The sequence below is a fragment of the Cnephaeus nilssonii genome (genome assembly GCF_951640355.1).
Source record: "Cnephaeus nilssonii genome assembly, chromosome: 7".
Taxonomy (NCBI): domain Eukaryota; kingdom Metazoa; phylum Chordata; class Mammalia; order Chiroptera; family Vespertilionidae; genus Cnephaeus; species Cnephaeus nilssonii.
Genome location: NC_137078.1, coordinates 39916654 through 39939697, shown reverse-complemented (window position 1 = coordinate 39939697; position 23044 = coordinate 39916654). Strand labels below are relative to the sequence as shown.

The window sequence follows — 23044 nt, the reverse complement described above, 5'->3', positions numbered from 1 at the left end:
TGTCCATATTTAGGAAATCAAGCAAAATTAGAAAATATTTCCCAAGTGAAAAATGTGGAATGTATTTTATAAAACAATCTGATTGCTTCTATTTTTCTGATCACTTTTACAGTAACATACAATAAAATGATTACATAAATTCAAATATTTTCTCTCATATGTAACACTGATCTTTGTTCAGTCAGCAACCCATAATCAGCCACGCCTAGAAGGATTAGGAGTAGATATAGAGAGAGAAGGGGCTAGCAAAGCCACTTGCAGCCAGGAAAACTGGAGAGGAGCAATGGTGTTATTCAGAAGTTTTGTCTTCCTCTTAGTCCTGTACCTGCTGCAGGGGTCCGATACTTCCCTTGTTCGGCTGAATAACAATGGCTATGAAGGCATTATCATTGCTATAAACCCTGGTGTGCCAGAAAATGAAATACTGATTGAAAAAATAAAGGTAAGAAAGAAACGGGGTTTTCTTCTGTTGGGATTCTAGAAAAGGAAAAAAGGTTAGTAGTTAATAAATATTATGGAAACTTCTGAATGCTCCAGAAAGTTTAAAAACAGCATGTGCAGTGAGGGCAGTGGGAATTGGAGGCTGTACACGGGGTTCTCCGCTGTCTCAACATAAGACCAAAGACAAGGCACAGGACCTCCCTGATCCTGTTTCTTCATGTGTAGATGAGCAGTTGGACTTGTCTGTTCTGTTTTTGTTTTGTTTTCTTAATGTATTAATTTGAGAGAGAGAGAGAGAGAGAGAGAGAGAGAGAGAGAGAGAGAGAGAGAGAGAGAGAGAAGCGGGGGTGGGGAGAGACAAAGAGAGATAAATATTCATATATTTGTTGTTCCACTTATTTATTCATTCATTGGTTGATTCTTGTATGTGCCCTCATCGGGGATTGAATCAGCAACATTGGTGTATCTTGACAATGTTATAACGAATCAAGCTTCCCAGCCAGGGCTTGGACTTGTCTGTTCTTTAAACAATTATTGTATGCTTATAGCAAGACAACAGTGAATGAAAGAGTCCCTTCCCTTATACAGTGTACATTCTTTTCAGATACAGATAATTAAACATGTAAATGGATAGCAGAACAGTTGGTGGTGAGTTGCTATGGCATAAAAATAAACCAGCAAAGGGAGGTAGGCCCTGTTGGTCGGGGAGGGTTAGGGGGAGAATGTAGGGAAGACATGGAAAGCCTCGCTGTTGATGTGACCTCCAAGCAGAGACCTGAGATGAGTGAGGGAGGGAGCCCATTGAAAATCTTGGGTAGGGAATAGAGGGAGCAGCAGCATGGAGGTGATAGCATGTTTATTTGGACCAAGGAAATAACTGTAAATGAGCAGGAGGAAGGGTGGGAGAGCTGAAGTTGGAGAGGTAGCAGGGCCCAGACCCATGGAAAAACTTGAGCTTTTACTCTGTGTGGGACAGGAATCCATGGAAGGATTCTGAGCAGAGGAGCGGTGTGCTCTCTCATATATATTCTAAAATCACACTGACTGTAGTGTTGAGGAAACTCGGTAGAAAGCTTCCACTTGTCACTAATCCTGTATAAGCTCTGCATAGCATGGAGGTGTAGAGGGACATCAGGTAAGAAGCTGTTGTAGGGGAGAAGTGATGGTGATTAGGAAAAAGGATATTCTGGTAGAGATCTTGATTCTGTGATGTGATGTGATGTGATGTGATGTGATGTGATGTGATGTGATGTGATGTGATGTGATTCTGAACATATTCTGATGGTGTCATAGACAAATTTGTTGATTTAGATGTATGTGGAGTAGGGGAAAGTAGGAAGGAAAGATAGGAGTCAAAGAAGACTTCAAGGGTTTTGGCCTATACACTTGGAAAGATGGGATTATCATCAACCAGGAAAGAGAAGACTTCAGTGATCATCTGGCAGCTGAGATATCAGGAGTTAGTTTGGGATATTTTGAACTGAGATGCTTATTAGACACCCTCGTAGATGGAGATAGGAATCAGAGTTCAGGAATAAAATCTGGGTGCAGATAAAAATTGGGAGTCATCAGTATGTAGGTGAGATTTAAAGCCAGGAGAACCAATGAGTTCATTAAGTAGTGTGGACAGTGAAGAGAAAGACAACAGAATTGAACCAAGAACTGTATTCCTAAAGATTCTTTAAACTGTAACATTCCTTGTAATAAAGAGATTTGTGTTATAGCCATGTAGATTTCCCCTGTCCCTGACATCAACATCTACTAATTCCTTATATTTAACTAGAAGCCCGGTGCATGAAATTCGTGCACGGCGGGGGGTTGTCCCTCAGCCCGGCCTGTACCCTCTCCAATCTGGGACTCCTGGAGGGATGTCCGACTGCCCGTTTAGGCCCGATCCTGGTGGGATCGGGCTTAAACGGGCAGTCGGACATCCCTCTCACAATCCAGGACTGCTGGCTCCCAACTGCTTGCCTGCTTGCCTTCCTGAATGCCCCTAACCACTTCTGCCTGCCAGCCTGATCACCCCCTAACCATTCCGCTGCCAGCCTGGTTGATGCTTAAGTGCTCCCCTGCCAGCCTGTTTGCCCCCAACTTCCCTCCTCTGCCGGCCTGGTCACCCCTAACTGCCCTCTCCTGCAGGGTTGATCACCTCCAACTGCCCTCCCTTGCAGGCCTGGTCCCTCACAACTGCCCTCCCTTGCAGGCCGGGTGCCTCCCAACTGCCCTCTCCTGCTGGCCATCTTGTAGTGGCCATCTTGTGTCCACATGGGGGCAGGATCTTTGACCACATGGGGGCAGCTATATTGTGTGTTGCAGTGATGATCAATCTGCATAGTACTCTTTTATTAGATAGGATAGAGGCCTGGTGCATGGGTGGGGGCCAGCTGGTTTGCCCTGAAGGGTGTCACAGATAAGGGTGGGGGTTCCCTTGGGGTGTGGGGCGGCCTGAGCGAGGGGCCTGTGGTGGTTTGCAGGCCGGCCACGCCTCCTGGCAACCCAAGGGGAGGCCCTAGTATCTGGAATTTATTTTCCTTCTACAATTGAAACTTTGTAGCCTGGGGCGGCAGCCATTTCTGGGGCGGCAGCCATTTCTGTGGCAGTTAATTCACCTTCTACAATTGAAACTTTGTTGCCTTAAGCGGGTGGGCCCGGCCAGGGTGTGCGGAAAGCTTTGCTTCCCCTGTTGCTGGCAGCAACCCTGGCCTGCTCTCTCAAGCTCCATTCTGCCGCCATTTGTTTGAATTTGTTTACCTTCTATAATTGAAACTTTGTAGCTTGAGTGGAGGCTTAGGCCTGCAACGGCTATGGAAAGCTTGGCTTGCTCTGTTACCTGGGAAACCTTGTTCTCTGTGGCTGTAGCCATCTTGGATTGGGGTTAATTTGCATACTTGCCCTGATTGGCTGGTGGGTGTGGCTTGGCTGGTGGGTGTGGCTTATGTAGCGGAGTGATGGTTAATTTGCATATTACCATTTTATTAGAGAGGATTCCTCCACTACTGTGTCCTTATGCTCACTGTTTTAGCCTTTTGCATGGGTACTGTTATCCAGCAAAAGCTGATAGGCATGACCTGAATTGTGAGCAGGTGTTTCTGTAGGTGCCATTTATCACTCATTCTGTATAAACTCTTTAATCTACACTAATAAAAGAGAAAGATGCAAATTGACCGTACCTTCATTACACCTACTAGCCAATCAGGACTGCGTATGCAAATTAACCCAACAAAGATGGCGGGTTCATTTGCATACACAGGCACCAGGTGGCCAGGGGTGGGGCGGGGTGGGATGCTGGCATTCCACACTGCCCCAGCAGCTCCGGGCCTCTGGGCAGCGTGGGAAGGCGGAAAGGCGGCTGCGGCCAGAGCAAAGGTGGTGCCAGCATCCAGGGGAAGGAAGGCCCATTCTTGCATGAATCTTCGTGCATCAGACCTCTAGTATATATATTAATTTCAGAGAGGAAGGGAGAGGGAGAGAGAGATAGAAAAGTCAATGACACAGGCTTGAATAGCAGTTAATGCAGCTGATTCTAAATGATGGCTTCTTCATGTCCAAGGACAGTAGATCAGTTTCAAATACTTTGAACCTCAGAAACCAGTATTTGGAAGACTTATTTGTAGCGACAAAAAAAAAAAATTGCTAAAATAGTCCTCTACTGAAAGCATAAATAAAAAATTCAATTATTAGCAGACATTCCTAGATTACACAATGTTTCCTAACATTCATTCAGTCCTCTACAAAGTCCTTGCATTTAAAATATCAGAAAAGCATGTAAAACACTATCATCCACATTTTACAAAAGAGAAAACTGGATTTGGAGAAATTAAATGATTTTTCAAGGGTTTCCTAAGTAGCACAATTAGAGAAGAGATCCAGTACATAGGTTTTGAAGACTTACTTACAAACCGGAATTTGGGTTCTGGTTTGTGTAAGATGACAAAAATCACTCTTTTTATGTAACCAGTGAACCAACATGTGAACATAACATTATTCCTAGAATAATATCGGATCATGATAAAATTTATCATGAATCAATTTGTTATTTATGACATGAGATGTCACTTGTCAACTTTCATTATTCTTGCATTTATGTCTTTTTAGTTTGAGAGTACTTATTTTTTGAAACACTGATATCTTAATCTTCCTTAATACAACTAGAATACTAGAGGAATTCTGATAAACAATTTATAATGAATATTATAGGAATTCTGCTTGAAAAGCTTTCAGGAACAATTATTGGCTACCCTACTATGCTCCAGGAGATCACAGTCATCTGATATAGGGTCTCTGAAATACCTCCATGACCTGAGAACATACCACTATTCAAGACTGTCCAAAGGACCATGCAGACTCCAAGTAAATAAAATCCTTTGGTATTATACAATGCACAGCCCACACAACTGTATGTTAATAAACCTACATTTCCAGTTGTTATTATCATTCAGACCATCATATATACCTTTTTAAATTTTTTGAGATATAATTGACATATTATTTCATGTGTACAATGTAATGATTTTATATTTGTATATGTTACAAAACAATCACCAAAATAAGTCTAGTTAACATCCATCACTATAACATAGTTACAAAATTTTTTTACTAAAAACTTTTGGTTTGCTATTTTAGTGACTTCTAATATATAATACAGTCTTATTAACTACTAGAGGCCCGGTACACAGATTAGTGCACATTGAAAAGAAATTAATTAGAAGGTGGCCAGTAGGGTGGGACCAGGCGAGATGGGCCAGACACAACCTGGAGCCAACCTCCTGTGGTCCCTCCCTGGCTGGCCACACCTGGGGCAGTGCTCGAAGGGCATCTGCGGGTGAGTGGGGTCCCTCCGGCCTGGCCTGCAGGGATCACCCTCCTCTCTAGTTCCGAGGTGTGTCACCAGAGAACCACTGCTGCTGAGTCTCAAGCAGCTCAGCAGCTCGTATTGAGCGTCTGCCCCCTGGTGATCAGTGCATGTCATGCCTACCAGCCAGTCAGATGATCAATGGTCGCTTAGCCTTTTATATATATAGATAGTCACCAAGCTATGCATTTTATTACCATGACTTATTAATAACTACAAGTTTATAACTTTTGACCCCCTTCACCCATTGAGCCACCTCTCCCACCCAAAAGCATCTGAAAACTACCAATTTATTCTCTGTATCTATGAGCTCAGTTTTTGATGTTGTTGTTTTTTTTCTTTTTTTATTCCACATATAAGTGATATTGTACCATATTTGTCCTTTTCTGATTTATTTTAGGCATAATTCCCTTGAAGTCCATCCATGTTGTTAGAAATGACAGGATTTCTTTCTTATTTGTGGCTTAATAATATTCCACTGTTTATATATATCACATCTTCTTTATCCATTTATCTATCTATGGACACTTAGGTTGCTTCCATGTTTTAGCCACTGTAAATAATGCTGCAATGAATATGAAGGTACATATATCTTTGCAAATTAGTGTTTTTATTTACTTCTAATAAATAACCAGTAGTGGAATTTCTGTATCAAATGTTAGTTCTATTCTTAATTTTTTTCAGGAACCTCCATACTGCTTTTCATAGTGGCTGCACCAATTTACATTCCAACCAACAGTGCACAAGGGTTCCCTTTTCTCCACATCCTTGCCAACACTTATTATTTCATATCTCTTTTATGACAGTCATTCTTATAGGGGTGAAGCAATGCCTCTTTGTGGTCCTGTTTTGTATTTCCATGATGATAGTGATGTTGATCAACTTTTTATGTACCAGGTGGCCATTTGTGTGTATTCTTTGGAAAATTGTATTTTCAGTTCCTCTGCCTATTTTTCAATTAGTTTGCTTTTTGTTTCTTTGTTTGGGTTGTTTTTTTGCTATTATCTTTGCTTTTTATGTAAAATTTAAAAAAATCATTGCCAAAACCAATGTCAGTGAGCTTATGTTTTCTTCTAGGAGTTTTATAGTTTTGGATCTTTAATGCATTTTGAGTTAGTTTTTGTATATAGTGCAGTGATGGCGAACCTATGACACGCGTGTCAGCACTGACATGCGTAGCCATTTCTGATGACACGCGGCTGCTGAGGTGGCTGCATGCCGAGGATGAAACATTTGCTACTCCTGAGGATGAAACATTTGCGACTAGAGTCTTGGAGTTAAATCCAAGACTCTAGTCACAAATGTTTCATCCTCCCCTATTAGACACTCTGTGCCAGAGGTCTGTAGGCCAAAACATCAGAAGTCCGGCACAGAGCGTCTAGTTCTGGGACTTCCGGTTAAGCCGGGATCTTTGCCCTCACTTCCGCCTGCAGAGCAGGGAGCAGCGGAATGCAGCGGGGGTCGCATCTCTGGGGGCCCTGTCATTACCAGTAACCAAATAACAGTTAACCACAGCAACCATTATCTACTGTTCTGGGGTGTCATGGATTTCTAATCCATCATTACTGAGATAAGTGAGGGGGAGGCAGAGAGAGGCGAGGGTTTGTGGCGTGCTATGGGTGCCGTTTCCCGCCATTAGAAATAGTGGCAGCCATTTTAATTCACATAAGGAACACCATCTTGCTCCATAGTGCAGACTCCATTTCACCACTATTACTGTTGTGCATCCTTATTAACCCCTATTTCTGCTTATTAACCCTGCCCTTTCCTAAAAGACAGTTATATGCACCATTTTGTGGTTAGTTAGGCTAGTTAACCCCTAATTGCCTTCAGGCCTAACAAGCAATCTATAATTCTATCTTCGGTCACTGCCCCCCTGATGGAGAATCCAAAAAATAAAAAAATAAGGTTAAGTAAAGGAAGTGGTAGTAGCAGTGGCCGACCCTTTCAAGAGACATGGACCGAGATGTATGTATGGCTTTATAGAAAAAAATGGCAGATCATTTTGCATTCTATGTACTGAAATGGTAGTAAGCAGAACGTGAATATAAATAGACATTTTGAAACTAATCATTCCCAGCTCCTGGAAAAAAGTGAGGATGAAAGGAAGGAATACATTTCCAGGCAGCTACACCTTTATAAGAGCCAATCTAATTCCATTCTTAAATTTATGAAAGGCTCTACAAATTTAACATCTGCAAGTTTGAGCATTGCTCACTCTATAGCTCAGCATGGAAAAGCGCTCAGTGAGGAAGAATTTATTAAAGAAACTCTCCTAAAATGTGCACCAGTTCTATTTCACGATATGCAGAATAAAGATGCAATTATTAAGAGAATATCTGAATTACCACTCAGTAGAAATATCATAAAAGACCAAATAATGAGACTGAACACAAACGTACAACATCAATTAAAGAGAGACATAAGGAAGTGTAAATATTTTTCGATCTCTCTTGATGAAACTACTGATGTCACATCACATGCTCAGTTGGCCATTATTGGTCGATATTCTGATGGTCTCACAATGAGAGAAGAGTTGATAAAGTTAGTATCAGTGTCAACAAGTAAATCAAGAAGCGAAATATGTAAGGTTGTTTTACAAACATTTCATGACCTAAGCATTGATATCTCTAAAGTTGTGTCAGTGATGACAGATGGGGCACCAAATATGGTGGGGGAAAAAGTCGGATTTGTCAAATTGTTTACAGAAGCTATTGGACATCCGATTGTGCCTTTTCATTGTATTATCCATCAGGAGGCTTTATGTGCCAAGGCAGGATTCACCAACTTAAACGACTTAATGTCAGTTATTACAAAAATAGTTAATTTAATAGCTGCTCACCCCTTCACAAGCGAGAATTTTCGGCACTTTTACTGGAGGTTGATTCTACCTACAGTGGACTGCTGATGTACAATAATGTAAGATGGCTGAGCCGAGGCAAAGTTCTTGAGCGCTTTGTGGAGTGCTTTGAAGAAATTAAGGTATTTCTTGACGATAAGGATCTGGGAAACTTTCCTCAGCTTAATGATGATAAGTGGGTCAACACCCTGATGTTTTTTACAGATCTCTCTGTTCATATTAATGAACTGAACTTAAAGTTACAAGGTTTTGGCAAAAGTATTGACGTTATGTTTGGATACATAAAAGCTTTTGAAAGTAAAGTTAAAATTTTCAACCGAGATGTAGAAACTAAAACTTATAAGTATTTTCCTCGAGTAACAAAGTATTTTGAGAAGGCCAGTGCAGCTGTACAAAATGAAATAGAACTCTTGCATATGAAGTACCAGCATGTTTTAGACTCATTACTTGACCAGTTTAGTGATAGATTTAGTCAATTTAGAAGTCTAGAACAGACCATGAAAATAATTAAGTATCCTGATGTAGTAGTCTACAGTAGTTTGGAATTAAATGGTTTCCAATGGATGCAAATTGATGATTTGGAGATGCAACTTGCAGAATTTCAAGACAGTATCTGGGCTCAGGTGTTTGTCGACTTGAGGTCAAAGCTTGAGAATCTGGAAAGGTGCCGCTTGGAGAATCAAGAGGAGTGCCACTATGAACAGAAAATTTGGAGTGCCTGGAACCGACTACCAGACACTTTTAGCACCCTGAAAAATATAGCAATGGCTTTACTCACAATTTTTCCCTCTACATACTTTTGTGAGGCCTTATTCTCAGCGTTAAATAATATCAAAACCAACAAAAGAAACAGATTGACAGATGAAGTTAGTAGCGCTTGCTTGGGCCTGAAGTGTAAAAAATACCAACCTTCAATTGAAGATTTAGCCAATAAAATTCAGCAATAAAAAAGTCACTAATAGGCAGGTTAGTTAAAGAATTCCCCCTCCTCCTCACTTATCTTAGTTCACGGCACCCCACACAAGCTAAATAATATCAAGACAACAAAAGAAACTGACTGATGGATGAACAAAGAAGTCACTAAGCAGGTAAGTTAAATATTTAGTTTTTTGGTTTATTAAATACAATTATATATAACAATTATACATTTATGTTATTTAAACTATAAATACCGCGAAATAATGTTTTTTCCTCAAAGTGACACACTACCCGAGTTATGCTCAGTTTTTTGGCGAAGTTTGACACACCAAGCTCAAAAGGTTGCCCATCACTGATATAGTGTAAGATAGTGGTTCAGTATCATTCTTTCACGCAGGTATGCCCAGTTTTCCCAACACCATTTTTTTAATTTAAAAAAAAAAGGTAATTTTTAAATCTTTACCCAAGGACATTTTTAGAGAGAGCAAGGGAGAGAGAGAGAGAGAGAGAGAGAGAAAGAGAGAGAGAGAGAGAGAGAGAGAGAAATATCAATGTGAGAAATATCGATCAGTTCCCTTCTGTACATGCCCTGACCCCTGACCTGGGATTGAACAAACCAGTAACCTTTTGGTGCACAGAACAATGCATAACCAATTGAGCCACTCCTGGTGGGCCACAACACCAATTATTGAAGAGATGGTCCTTGCCCAAGTGTATATTCTTGGCTCCTTGGTTATAAATTAATTGATAATATATGTGTGGGTTTATTTCTGGACTTCTGATTCTTTTCCATTGAACTATGTGTCTGCTTTTATGCCAATGTCATACATTTTTATTACTACTGCTATCTATACTAATAAAAGGGTAATATGCTAATTAGACCGGACGTCTTCTGGACGACCTTCTGGATGTCCTTCCTGACAAAGCTGGTCCAAAATGAAGCTGCTGGTGGTCCTGGGCCCCTGCAGCCAGCCTGGGCAAAGCTGCCCATGGTTTCAGGTGCCTACGGCCAGCCCGGGCAAAGCTGGCCTAGGTGCCAGGTGCCTGCGGCCTGCCAGAGGGAAGGTAGCCTGGGTCCCAGGTGTGGGGGCTGAGGCAGAGGTGATTAGGGGTGAGCAGGCCAGCAGGGGAGCAGTTAGGGGTGATCAGGCCAGCAGGGAAGCAGTTAGGGGTGATCAGGCTGTCAGAGAAGCAGTTAGGGGCAATCAGGCAGGCAGGGGAGCAATTAGGGGCAATCAGGCAGGCAGGGGAGCAGTTTGGGGTTATCAGGCCAGCAGGGGTGATCAGGCCAGCAGGGGAGCAGTTAGGGGTGATCAGGCATACAGGCAGAGGTGGTTAGGGGCAATCAGGCAGGCAGGGGAGCAGTCAGGGGCAATCAGGCTGGCAGGGGAGCAGTCAGGGGCAATCAGGCAGAGGTGGTTAGGGGCGATTAGGCAGGCAGGGAAGCAGTTAGGGGTGATCAGGCCAGCAGGGGAGCAGTTAGGGGTGATCAGGTAGGCAGGCAGAGGTGGTTAGGGGCAATCAGGCAGGCAGGCAGGCAGGCAAGCGGTTAGGAGCCATCAGTCACGGATTGTGACAGGGATGTCCAACTGCCGGTTTGGAGAGGGTGCAGGCTAGGCTGAGGGACACCCCCCCATGCACGAATTTCGTGCACTGAGCCTCTAGTGTAGTATAGTTTGAAATTAGGAAGTGTGATGATTCCAGCTTTCTTCTTTCAAATCGCTTTGGCTATTCAGGATCTTTTGTGGTTTCACAAAAATTTTAGGATTAGTTGTTCTATTTCTGTGCAAAATACAATTGGCATTTTTCATAGGGATTTAATTGAATCTGTATATTGTATTGGCTAGTATGAACATTTTAACACTATTGATTCTTCTAATCCATGAGCAAGGAATAGCTTTCCATTTATTTCTACCATCTTCAATTTCTTTCATCAATGTCTTATAGTTTTAAGTGTACAGAAATTTCACCTCCTTGGTTAAAATTATTCCTAGGCATTTTATTTTTTTAATTTCTCTTTCTGATAGCTTGTTATTGGTGTATATAAATAAAACATATACTTTATATTGATCTTGTATCCTACAACTTTACTGAATCCATTTATGAGTTCCAACAGGTTCTTTGTGTGCTGTGGGTCTTTTTTGTGTGTATTCTTTAGGGCTTTCATATATAATTTCACGCCATCTCCAAATACTGATAGTTTTACATCTGCCTTTCTGATTTTGATGTCTTTTATTTCTTTTTCTGGCCTAACTGCTCTGGCTAGGATTTCCAATACTGTGGCAAGAGTGGGCATCCTTGTCTTGTTCTTGACCTTAGAGGGAAAGCTTTTATTTTTTTCACCATTGAGTCTGATGTTAGCTGTGGACTTGTCATACATGGCCTTTATTATTTTGAGGCACATTCCTTCTATATCCACTTTGTGGGGAGTTTTATCACAAATGGGTGTTGAATTTTGTCAAATGCTTTATCTGTATCTATTGATATGATTATATGATTCTTATCCTTTATTTTGTTAATCAGGTGTATCATGTTATTTGATTTGCAAATGTCAGACCATTCTTGCATCCCTGGAATAAATCCTAATTGATCATAGTGTATGATCATTTTAATGTATAGTTGAACTCAGTTTGCTAATAGTTTATTGAGAATTTTTATATCTATGTTCATTAGGGATATTAGCCTGTAATTTTCTTTTCTTGTGTCATCCTTATCTGGTTTCAGTATCAAAATAATGCTGGCCTCATTAAAAAAGTGTTCCTTCCTCCAATTCTTCTTTGAATGTTTAATATAATTTACCAATAAAGCTGTCTGGTCTTGGACTTCTGGGCAGGGGAGTGATTACTGATTCAATCTCCTTACTACTAATTGGTCTGTTCAGATTTTCTATTTCTTCATGATTCAGTCTTTGTATGTTGTATATTTCTAGGAATTGTTTCCATTTCTTCTAGGTTGTCCAAGTTGTTGGCATTTAATTGTCTCTATAATCCATTGTATTTTTGTGGTATCAGTTATAACATTTCCTCTCACTCTGGTTTTATTTCAGTCCTTTCCCTTTTCTTCCTAGTGAGTTAGACCACCATTTACATTTTTATCTCATAGGCACAGAGAGAGCCATCACTTCAAGCAGAAGGTAGCAATCCATTGAGACCTAAATATCCCAAAACACAAGGAGCAGGGGGGGTATCCTTAGGGAACAGGTAGAGAATTCTTTCATCTGCTTTTGGTCAGTGATGATGTAACCTCCAACCTACCATGGGAGCTCTTCAAAGCTCTTTTCCTGACTGCCAGCTAGTCCTCTGGGCCTTCCTGAACTCATGGCTCTGGACCCAATCAGTTTGCTGTTCTTTTCAATACATATGAGCACCCTGGCCTATCTTCAACAGAAAAGAAAATAGAGCCCTGGAATTCCTGAAGAAGGACCGTGCTATCCTGGGCTTATGTTAGGTCAGGAGTATCACAGAGGACACGATCCTGCCTTGAAGAAAACATCAATATAGACTGGGATGTTGCCGGCAAGATGAAGAGGTTGACATCATCATCTAGCACCCAGGATTTCTTAATTATTCAGTGGGTTTGATCATGTAGATTAAATTACCATAAATCCCTTTTATTCATCATCTATTTCCCCCACTAATCTCTAGAGTGGGACTATTTCTCTTATTAATCATTGCATTTTGAGGTTCAGAATACTGAACAACATGAGATGATATTATTTTCACCTCGATAACAGAGGAACAAGTTATGTCTATGATAAAAAAAAACTCTACCTATAAATTTTTCCATCACCCAACCCCCAGGCTCCAATTCAACCCAGCTGCTTCTATTAGGGGAATGGATGTGTAATGATAAACCTTTCTTATGACTCATGCCTACACAGTGTTCTAAACTTGCATCAAATAAGACTATTTTCTACTAGGTTTATAAACAATAATGATATCAACCAGTTTTATGACTATGTGCAAAGCACTTGTTTCATGCTTATGCCAACCTTAAAGATAGGTAGTAATAGTCTATTTGAGAGATAAGAAAACTAAGCTTCAGAGCATTATATAAGTGGGCCAAAATCTATCACCCAGAAAGTGCTAAGGCCAGTATTGGAACCAAGAGGATGACTCAAAGTCTATCATAGTATGCAATTTCTCTTAACACCAAATAGAAACATTTGCCTTTCAATGCAGAATTATACTCAAAACCTTTAAATGTGCAGGATTAAGCTATAATTTTGGACTGAAAGGTGACAGGGTTGAAATTCTGAGGCAGAGACTCTGCTCACTAGTTAGTGGCTTTTTCTATCTACTCTTGATCTGAGAAACGCCTGTGATGAACCTCTGATCATTCAGTTCATTGCCATATATTCTTTTATAACAGGACATGGTGACTGCAGCTTCTACTTACCTATTTGAAGCCACAGAAAGAAGATTTTTTTTCAAAAATGTATCAATATTAATTCCGGATACTTGGAAGGAAAAGCCTCAATACAAGAGACCAAAACACGAAAGCTACACACATGTAAGAATCAAAAAGTCTCTGAAAATATTATATTTTCTGGTGCTCCTCCATTGAACTGCAAATTGATTGTTTTAGAGTTTTTCTGACTAAATGTTGTCATTTCTATTTCTGATGTTTTAAAAATCTTTTTAAACATTCTCAGACTGATGTTTTAGTTGCACCACCTACCCTACCAGATAGAGATGAACCATACACCAAGCAATTCAAACCCTGTGGAGGAAAAGGAGAATACATTCATTTCACCCCTGACTTGGTACTTGGAAAAAATCAAAATGAATATGGACCAGCAGGTAAGAATTAGGTTAACATATGTTTTGCAATGATTCCAATAAGCAGATGTGTACCCAAGTTAAATGTACAAACCCTAGAGCCAGAGTCTATAGGTTCAAATCCTGACTCCCCTATTTATCAGCTCTATGTGACCTTGGACAAGTGCTTATTTCCTGTAAAATGGTGAATAGAGGAGCTACTACTGTATAGAATTGTTGTGAATATTAAGTTAGATAATCCATACAACTGTTCTCAATAGAGTGTCTAAGAAATTTGAACACATGGCAAAAATAATAAATGTTGTTCTTAAGCACATTTTTCAAATCTTAATATTCCATTTCTCCACAGCTGGATATTAATCAATCACATGCCACCTTAATGGAAGGCAGATGTGTGAAAAGCTGAAAAGAGACAAGATTATAGTTCCTGGCCAAGAGAAAACACTCAGGGGCTGTAGTTGTTGATATTATTATTCAACCTATTTGGTTGAACTAGATGTACTTGTCTGTTAGTGATCATTTTTACCTATAAAAATGGCAATTTCATCTAGTTCAGTCTAAAAGTTAAGGTCATTGGTTCAAATGAACTTAAAGCACATCATTTCACATGTCACTACACAGGAAAACATTCCTGAACCCACATACCACAAGATCACCTCTCTTCCATTGTCCCTTCAATGAGCATTCATTAAGCCCCTTGTTTTTGTCAAACACTCAACCCTGGTTCTCATTACCTATTTCCCAACCAGTCTTGAAAGCTCCATAATCTCATGCCATCTGAATCTTAACTCTCCCCCATACTTTAGTCCAGTGGTCGGCAAACTCATTAGTCAACAGAGCCAAATATCAACAGTACAACGATTGAAATTTCTTTTGAGAGCCAAATTTTTAAACTTAAACTATATAGGTAGGTACATTGTTATTAACTTAATTAGGGTACTCCTACGCTGGCCTTTGCTAAAAACTCAAGGGACCAAAGAGCCGCATGTGGCTCGCGAGCCACAGTTTGCCGACCACTGCTTTAGTCCAATCATGCTTGTTCTCCTTGGCACCTCTAACCTTTGCTCCCTTCTAACTATATTTTTTCTTTACATGGCAGGTCCAGCGAAGTGTAGATAGCTCAATTCCCTCACCACTCTTATCCTGATGTTTCATTCAATTTGCCATATCCTCTCTACTAAATTTCCAGCTAGTTTCCTTTTGCTCCTGTTAATGTTTTCAAGATTGTGAAAAAGTTACAAAGCTAATTGGTATCATTAAAAAAAATACGTTTTTCAAACTTAGTGAAGCCATCACAGCTACTCAACAATGTTGTACTTGCATTTCCCAACTCTCTTTCTCATTCCTAAGCAGCTGTTCTAAAACTTGTACCATTTTTCTCAAGATCTCTAGCCACTTTTTTCAATCCCATCAATCAACAGATGCCTTGATTGAGAAATAGAACCCCTACCTTTTTCTCTACTTCCAAATTCATGTCTACCTGCTCCTATATTCGACAATAAGGATTTTATCTAATTTTAAAGCTAACATCCCCACTTGCACTCTTGCTCTTTTATCATATCCCCACCTCAGTCCTATTCCGTAACTGGTAGCTTTCCCCCCTTGCTCTTAGACAGGAGCTTTTCCTATAATGTGATACATGTGCTTGTGAAAATCTCACATGCTGAAAAACAATGTTCTAAAAACAACATGGCTCTTGAACAACAAGGTTAAGAAGAGAGTCCTCAAAATATATGCAATTTGTAATAAATATAATAACAACAATAACAATAGGTACCTGGAAAGAACATTTAAACAATCTTGGCCATAGCTCAGTATGGCTGGAAGCTGCCATCATAGTAGATATTAAAAGTACAGATGCAAGCACACACATAGAGTGAAATGCTATTAGAAATGAGAACAGGGCTAGTAGGAACTGAGACAATGATATAGATGTGAATGAAATTCTAAGTTAGAGGTGCTGCTTTTCTTTCAATAAAAAATTGTATACATTTAAGGTACACAACATGTTGATTTGCTATACATATACATATTGAATTTATTCTATAGTCAAGCTAAGTAGCATAACATCTCGTCACATAGTTACGTGTGTGTGTGTGTGTGTGTGTGTGTGTGTGTGTGTGTGTGTGTGTGTTGAGATCTGAACTCTACTTTCTTAGCAAATTAAGATGGGCTTGGGAGACAGGGCAACCTGCCATGAGCTGTGAATAAAACAAATGTAAGAGGAGACCACTGTAAAAAGGAAGTCACAGGTGCAGGCAATTTTATGTTTTCTTAAAATTCACCAAATTTCTATGATCTGAGGAATTTAAGTGATATAAGGGATTTTTCCCTCCTAAACTGAAGGTTATACATAATTCCAAAATCACTAATCTGACTCCAGTTGCTTAGAAAATCTTACACGAGTGATTTTAAAGTTTAATATGTAGAAGAATAACTTAGGGATCAGATTCTGATTCAATAGATCTAGAGTAGATCCAAGATTCTGCATTTCTTGTTAGCTTCCCCATAATGCTGATAGTGGTGGATCAAGGAACACATTTTGAGTAGCAAAGACTTAAAGAAGAAAAAATGACTTTTGCATATTACTGATATTTTGCTCTAATTTTCAGATTTCATGAGTTCATTTGAGTTAGAGAAACACATGGTAGCAGAACAGACTATATTTCCATCTTCTCCTTCTCCATTTCTATTTCCTTTTAAGTTTTTCCTAATATTGATAAAGCAAAAATCTACTGTTTTTTCTTTCTGTATTTCAAGCTATGGGTGTACCTTTATTCTTCCATTTACCCTGAAATTATTAGAAAAGTTTTTTTTTATTCTGACTCCTTCTCTCTAAGTCTATTCTAGTAAAGGAATACACCCTACTTATTTTATATTTATAGTATAGTTTTGAAAATATAATTACTAATACTTAATTCCCTATAATAAATTAATCACTTCATTTAGTTAACCCCTTATATGTAATCTATAGCTGTGTTTTCAATCTTTATTTTTTCATTAACAAATCCCTAAGGAACATTTGTAGACATTTTTAAACATTTAATTGTGCCCTCATGAAATTTTAGTACCGCAAATTTTACATGTCTGTTTATGTTGTTAGTAGGAGTGAACTTTGTAGAAACAAAAACCCATTGTAATGTGTAAGACTATTTGTTCCCCACCCCCATTAACCAAAACCTAAAGCCCAGTCTATTCTGTCCATAGTATATACATACATACACAAAAAATGTTTCATTGATTTAATGTTGTAGAATAAAAAGATAATATACTATATACCATATTATAATTCAATATAATGTTATATGCTTTTTCACAAACAAAAATATAAATATTGGCAATTATTTAAAACCTAAGTATAATTATTTTTTATTTAAAAAAACCACTGCTTAAAATATTTGAAGGGCAAAATTTGTCACTTGAATTATGATCATATATTTGAAATATTTTCCCACAGGCAGACTACTTGTCCATGAATGGGCCCATCTCCGCTGGGGAGTGTTTGATGAGTACAATGACAATAAAACTTTCTACAGTGCTTCATCTAAAAGAATTGAAGCAACAAGGCATGATCATTTACATTTTCTTCAATTACTTCAGGCTGTAACTTCCTCTTTTCCTTAGTTTGATTTATATTTATTTGAAATTCCAATCATTCCTTTGTCCCAATGCAGATAATAGACACTATAACATAAAAGCAGTGTCCTTTTAAAAAAAGAAAATGTATCTCAAAGTGGCTGGTTTCCCATTTAAAATACACATAACTTCAAGAACATTTGGAAGCCAAGTTGACATATTTTTATACCTCTCCACCGTGGCCACCAGAACTCATTTACATTGAAGTTGGGCTCTGTGTAAAGGGTTGTACTATATGCTGGGAGGTCAAAACAAGAATGGGAAAATGGTTAATAAATAGTAGTAACTTTAGGCTGAGTAAAAAATCAACCAGCTTCAAGGAACCATAACAGAAATTTCCCAAGATTTATAAAATTCACTTAAAAAATACCAATCTAACATCACAGTTAATAACAGACAATCCTCTTGGTTCTGAGGTCAAGAGTGCAGAATGAGTGGAGGAAATCTATCTAAAATTGTCTGCCATCAGTTTACTCAATCTTAAATGCCCTGCTGGGGCTTGGGACTTACAAAAAATGTATAAACTCTAAGATATATTATTTCAGTGAAAGCCCTTTTATCAGCCATAGCACCACTTTCAGGACACATATTTTAGAGAATATTACATTGACTACTTTTGTTTACATTATATTCCCCCTAAATGTCTAGTTTATACTGTGCAAAATTCATCATGATTGTTAATAGAGATAACATCATTATATTCACTGAGTTTTGAGGCAATAGTAGCATACACATATGTAGGATACTCCCTAAATTACTGAATGAAAGCTAGTCATTGTTTCTTAAATATAACTGGAAAAAACATTGAATAGATGGGATATATTCACATGCCTGCATGTTTGTTATAATCACTGACATTTGTGGCCAAATCCATGCAACAAAATATATGTCTAAAATGCCTCCAACATTCTTTACTGTCCTAGGCAATACTTCGGTCTTTCCTTCAGGCCACATTTCACTTTGGATAAAAATGCTCCTTGAATAATCAAAATACTTATAGTTATGCCACATCCCATTGTTTCAGAGGTAACTTTTTTGAACAAAAGAAGTCTATAAAGAACTTCAGGCTAAGGTGGAACCAAGAGTAAATGGTTTCACAAGTTATCTTGCCCAGATGCCTACAATGCATTTACTTCCATAAGGCTACTAGGAGAGATGTTTGGAAAAGGGGAGCCTAGAGTCATTAGTGTTAACATGTCAGCAGCAACTTTTTAATCTCACCTATTGCATATACAGGCAGTCCTCGGGTTACCTCAGACTGGACATACGTCGTTTCGTGGTTACCTCACCATCTCCCATTTATTTATTTTAAAAAAGTTCCGTCATTTCGAAGTATATACGTATGTGCTTTATGTTTTTTATGACTTACTGTATTTACCACAAGTAAAGGTCAGGAATTGTTATCTTTCTTCTAATTTTTTTTTTTACTGTGTCACTTCATTACTGCTGTGTATGTACTCCATGTGAGTGACGCAGGTGCTTATCTAGGTGGGTTCCAACTTACAGCGAAAATCGCATTACATTGTGCCATAGGAACAGATCTCTGACGTAACCCGAGGACCTACTGTACTGGGGATACCACTTAAAATTTCCCTCTGAAATTTCTTGGAGAATTGCTCTGGTAGAAATCCTTAAACTTGACTGTCAAGTAAGAATAAAAACCTTGATATAAGGATCATTGTGAATAGAAACACTTAAGATTTTCAAAAAATTGTTACTGGTTAGGTCGCCTCAAAGACTCACTGTCACTTATTTTCAGGTGTTCCACAGGTATTACTGGTATGAATAGAGTTTATAAATGTCAAGGAAACAGCTGTATATTTGATAAATGTAAAATTGATCCTAAGACAAAACTGTATGAAAAAAATTGTCAATTTTTCCCTGACAAAGTTCAAACTGAAGAGATATCCATAATGTTTATGCAAGCTATTACTTCTGTAAGTATGTTCATTATTTCTTCATATAGTATATTTATAATCAAAGGACATGTTATCATGTTTATAAAATATCTGTGCAGGTGACCTGAGGGATTAAATGTATTAATATAGAGTTCTTTGAACATTGACTGGCACATAGTAAGCACTCAGCTAGTGTTATTTATTATTACTACCATTGAAAATCCACCTTAGTATTCTATGATTCCTCAATGAATCAAATTTCATTAAACAAAATGCCTATTTGCATAGTAGGTTTTTTATTTTTATCCAATTTTTAGTTGAATGTTTAAATGCATCATATATAACACCTTTTCATCTTATTAACCTTTTAGGTTGTTAAATTCTGTAATGAAGGAAACCATAATAGAGAAGCTCCAAGTGTACAAAACAAAATGTGCGAATCCAGAAGCACATGGGAGGTGATCAGCAACTCTGAGGATTTTAAAAACACCATGCCTATGGTGGAATCACCCCCGTCACCTGTCTTTTCATTGCTGAGGATCAGAGATAGAATCGTGTGCTTAGTTCTTGATAAATCTGGAAGCATGTCGGTATGTTCATGGGCCCAGTTTTCCTAGATAGAGTGACTAGTGGATGATTGAATGCCTAAGAACACTCTGAACACTACCTGGCTTGTTCTGAATTGCATGGTGGAATAAGTCCCATCATGTCCTATGATTACGACCTCAGATGGGCAGTGAATATTGTAATGAAAGCAGGATGACAATACAGGTGAAAAGACTTAACATAAAAGACTCTTTCTTCTTTCCATAAAATGGAGGGTTTACTGGGGAGAACTTTTAGGCCCATTAGTAAAGATTTAGTTAGAAGATCAGAAGGAGAGATTGAAATATAGAAATATTTTCTTACCCACCTCCTTTATCTACTGGAAATACTTGACAGACATGAGGATACAGTGGATTGCTGAACTCCATTCAGAGTTAATCTTATTTATCATCTATATAAGTGATTCTTTATGATCAAAGGTACAAACATAAAGCATCACCATAAGGAAGCTATGTCAGATTCAGCCACTTATTCCTTCTATCACTTAGTAAACGGTAGGCATTGTGCTAGACTCTAGGAATAAAGACCCATATATATCCTTGAAAGTTCCACAGAGAAAACTTTCCCTTCCCCATTACCACATTAACTCACACTCCTCCTTCAAAATTTGGTTATAGGCGCCCACATCCTGCAGGAGATGGACTGGTCTTCCAGGCTGGGCTAAAGGCCCTTCTGCTGGTTTCCCACAATAAACTTTGCAAACCTCTATATATTATATTGAAATTACACATTTCTCCCCCACTAGACTAGGAGCTCCTCTAGCACTTGGAACCGTATCCTCTAGAAACCATGTCCTCTAGTACTTGAAACCATTTCTTATTCATCTTCATCTCCCTTTTGTCTAGAACAGGGTTTATCACATATAAATAAATAGGTGCTCAATAAATAATTATTGAAATGAATGGACTATTAACCCTTTGCACTCGCTTGCTTTTTTCTCGGTTCCTTTATTCTAATGCTAACCGTGTCGAGTCACACTTGACATCCGAGTGCAAAAGGTTAAAGAGCAGGCACATTTGAGACAGGACTGATCATACTGAAGATAAAAAAGAATGTATTCAACAAATGGGGGATTGCGTGGTTATGGAAAGGGCAGAGAATCATCCACATTAGCACCGGGTTTCAGAAAGAGCATCAGTGCTAGACACCAGCACATAGAAGTGCTCTAGGAGGTGTCATTGGGAAGGGATGACAGAGCCTGGTTTAAAGGTAAAGCAAAGTGGCGAAGAGAGCCCTCAAAGATGGGACTGAAGAAGTCTCTCACTGTGACTTGGATCTAGGGAGTTTAGAAGGAAATTTGGGCATGTGTTAAGGGGAGGTACTACAGATAAGTTGGTGTTGAGGGATTGGAAAAGGCAAATGTATGAAGAGATTTACTTCCTGGGCATTCACCTAGGTAAGAGGGATGTGAGTCTTAATGGGTTACCACAGAACCAATGCCAATTAATCTACTGGTGGAGAAATGTTGGGGAGAGGTTAGGAGCAGAAGTAGGAACAGAGCCTCTCAGAAATTTGCTGCAACTCAAGAAACGTTTGAGTTGTCTAGTCTCCAGTGGGTAGGGAGATTTCAGTCTCTAGTTGGAGTCCATGACAGTCTGGTTTGATATTGTGGGACATGGGGAGTGGTTTCATCTTGACAACACCCCAGGAGTAATTAGGAAGTCTCTAAGATGTGAGTCATCACCCCTCAATTCCAACCCAAACCCCTGAACCTGCACCTGTAATTTAGGTGCTAAGCAGCCAAGAATCACTTCTAGTTAAAAGCCTGTGTTCCTTACCATATGTTCCATAATACATGTAACTATGTTTTTAAATTGTATCAATTAAAAGATTGCTTTCTTTAATGATACCAATTACTAATAGAAAACTTTAAATAAATTCTGTTTACTCATTTTATGTAATCTACTATTATTTTCCAGTCAAAACCAATTGGTTGTTTTTCTTGTCCTTTTTCATTCAGGGTGAACGCCTAAATCGAATGAATCAAGCAGCAAAATATTTCCTGCTGCAAGCTATTGAAAATGGAACCTGGGTGGGAATGGTGCACTTTGATAGTGTTGCCTACATTAAAAATGAGCTAATCCAAATAATAAGCACCAACGAAAGAAATATGCTCTTGAACAGCTTGCCTACAGCAGCTAGCGGGGGAACTTCCATCTGCGCTGGAATTGATTTAGCATTTCAGGTGAAAATCATACTGCATAAATAGTTTGTTTTTTATCATTAGAACATTTTTCTATTAGTGCTGCTGCATATAGTTACTAATTTTAACATAACTAATTCTAAGAAATACAGAAATAAGAACTTTAAAAATTCACTTGATTTTTTAAATGAGTCAGTGAATCAATAAATAAACTGATGGATAAACCCTATCTAATAAAAGAGCAATATGCAAATTGACCATCACTCCAACACAAGATGGCTGCCCCAATGTGGACACAAGATGGTCACCACAAGATGGCCAGCAGAGGAGGGCAGTTGTGGGCAATCAGGCCAGCAGGGGAGGGCAGTTAGGAGGGACCAGGCCTGTAAGGGAGGGCAGTTGAGGGCAATCAGCCCTGCAGGGGAGGACAGTTGGGGGGACCCAGGCCTGCAGGGGAGGGCATTTAGGGGCAACCAGGCTGGCAGGAGAGGACAGTTGGGGGTGACCAGGCCTGCAGGGGAGGGCAGTTGGGGGGACCGGACCTGCAGGGGAGGGCAGTTGAGAGGGATAAGGCCTGCAGGGAAGGGCAAGTGGGGGCAACCAGGCCTGCAGGGGAGGGCAGTTGGCGGGGGACTAGGCCTGCAAGGGAGGGTAGTTGGGAGGGACAATGCCTGCAGGGGAAGACAGTTGGGAGGGACAAGGCCTGCAGGGGAGGGCAGTTTGGGGGGACCAGGCCTGCAGGGGAGGGCAGTTAGGGGCAATCGGGCCAGCAGGGGAGCAGTTATGCGTTGATCAGGCTGGCAGGGGAGTGGTTAGTGGGTGATCAGGCTGGCAGGCAGAAGCGGTTAGGAGCAATCAGGCAGATAGGCAGGTGAGCGGTTGGGAGCCAGCAGTCCTGGATTGTGAGAG

The 23044-nt window shown here is 39.5% G+C and overlaps 1 protein-coding gene across 1 annotated transcript in view; it reads left to right on the top strand.

The window, feature by feature from the left end:
• Positions 1-266: 266 nt before the first annotated feature.
• CLCA4 (chloride channel accessory 4) overlaps positions 267-23044 on the top strand; it is a 45949-nt gene continuing 23171 nt past the window's right edge. Inside the window, exons 1-7 of the mRNA XM_079777363.1 lie at positions 267-442; positions 13443-13583; positions 13726-13873; positions 17310-17418; positions 19248-19425; positions 19758-19976; positions 21953-22177. Of these exons, the coding sequence (XP_079633489.1) occupies positions 284-442; positions 13443-13583; positions 13726-13873; positions 17310-17418; positions 19248-19425; positions 19758-19976; positions 21953-22177 (1179 nt within the window). The 5' untranslated portion in view covers positions 267-283. The remainder of the gene's footprint in view (positions 443-13442; positions 13584-13725; positions 13874-17309; positions 17419-19247; positions 19426-19757; positions 19977-21952; positions 22178-23044) is intronic.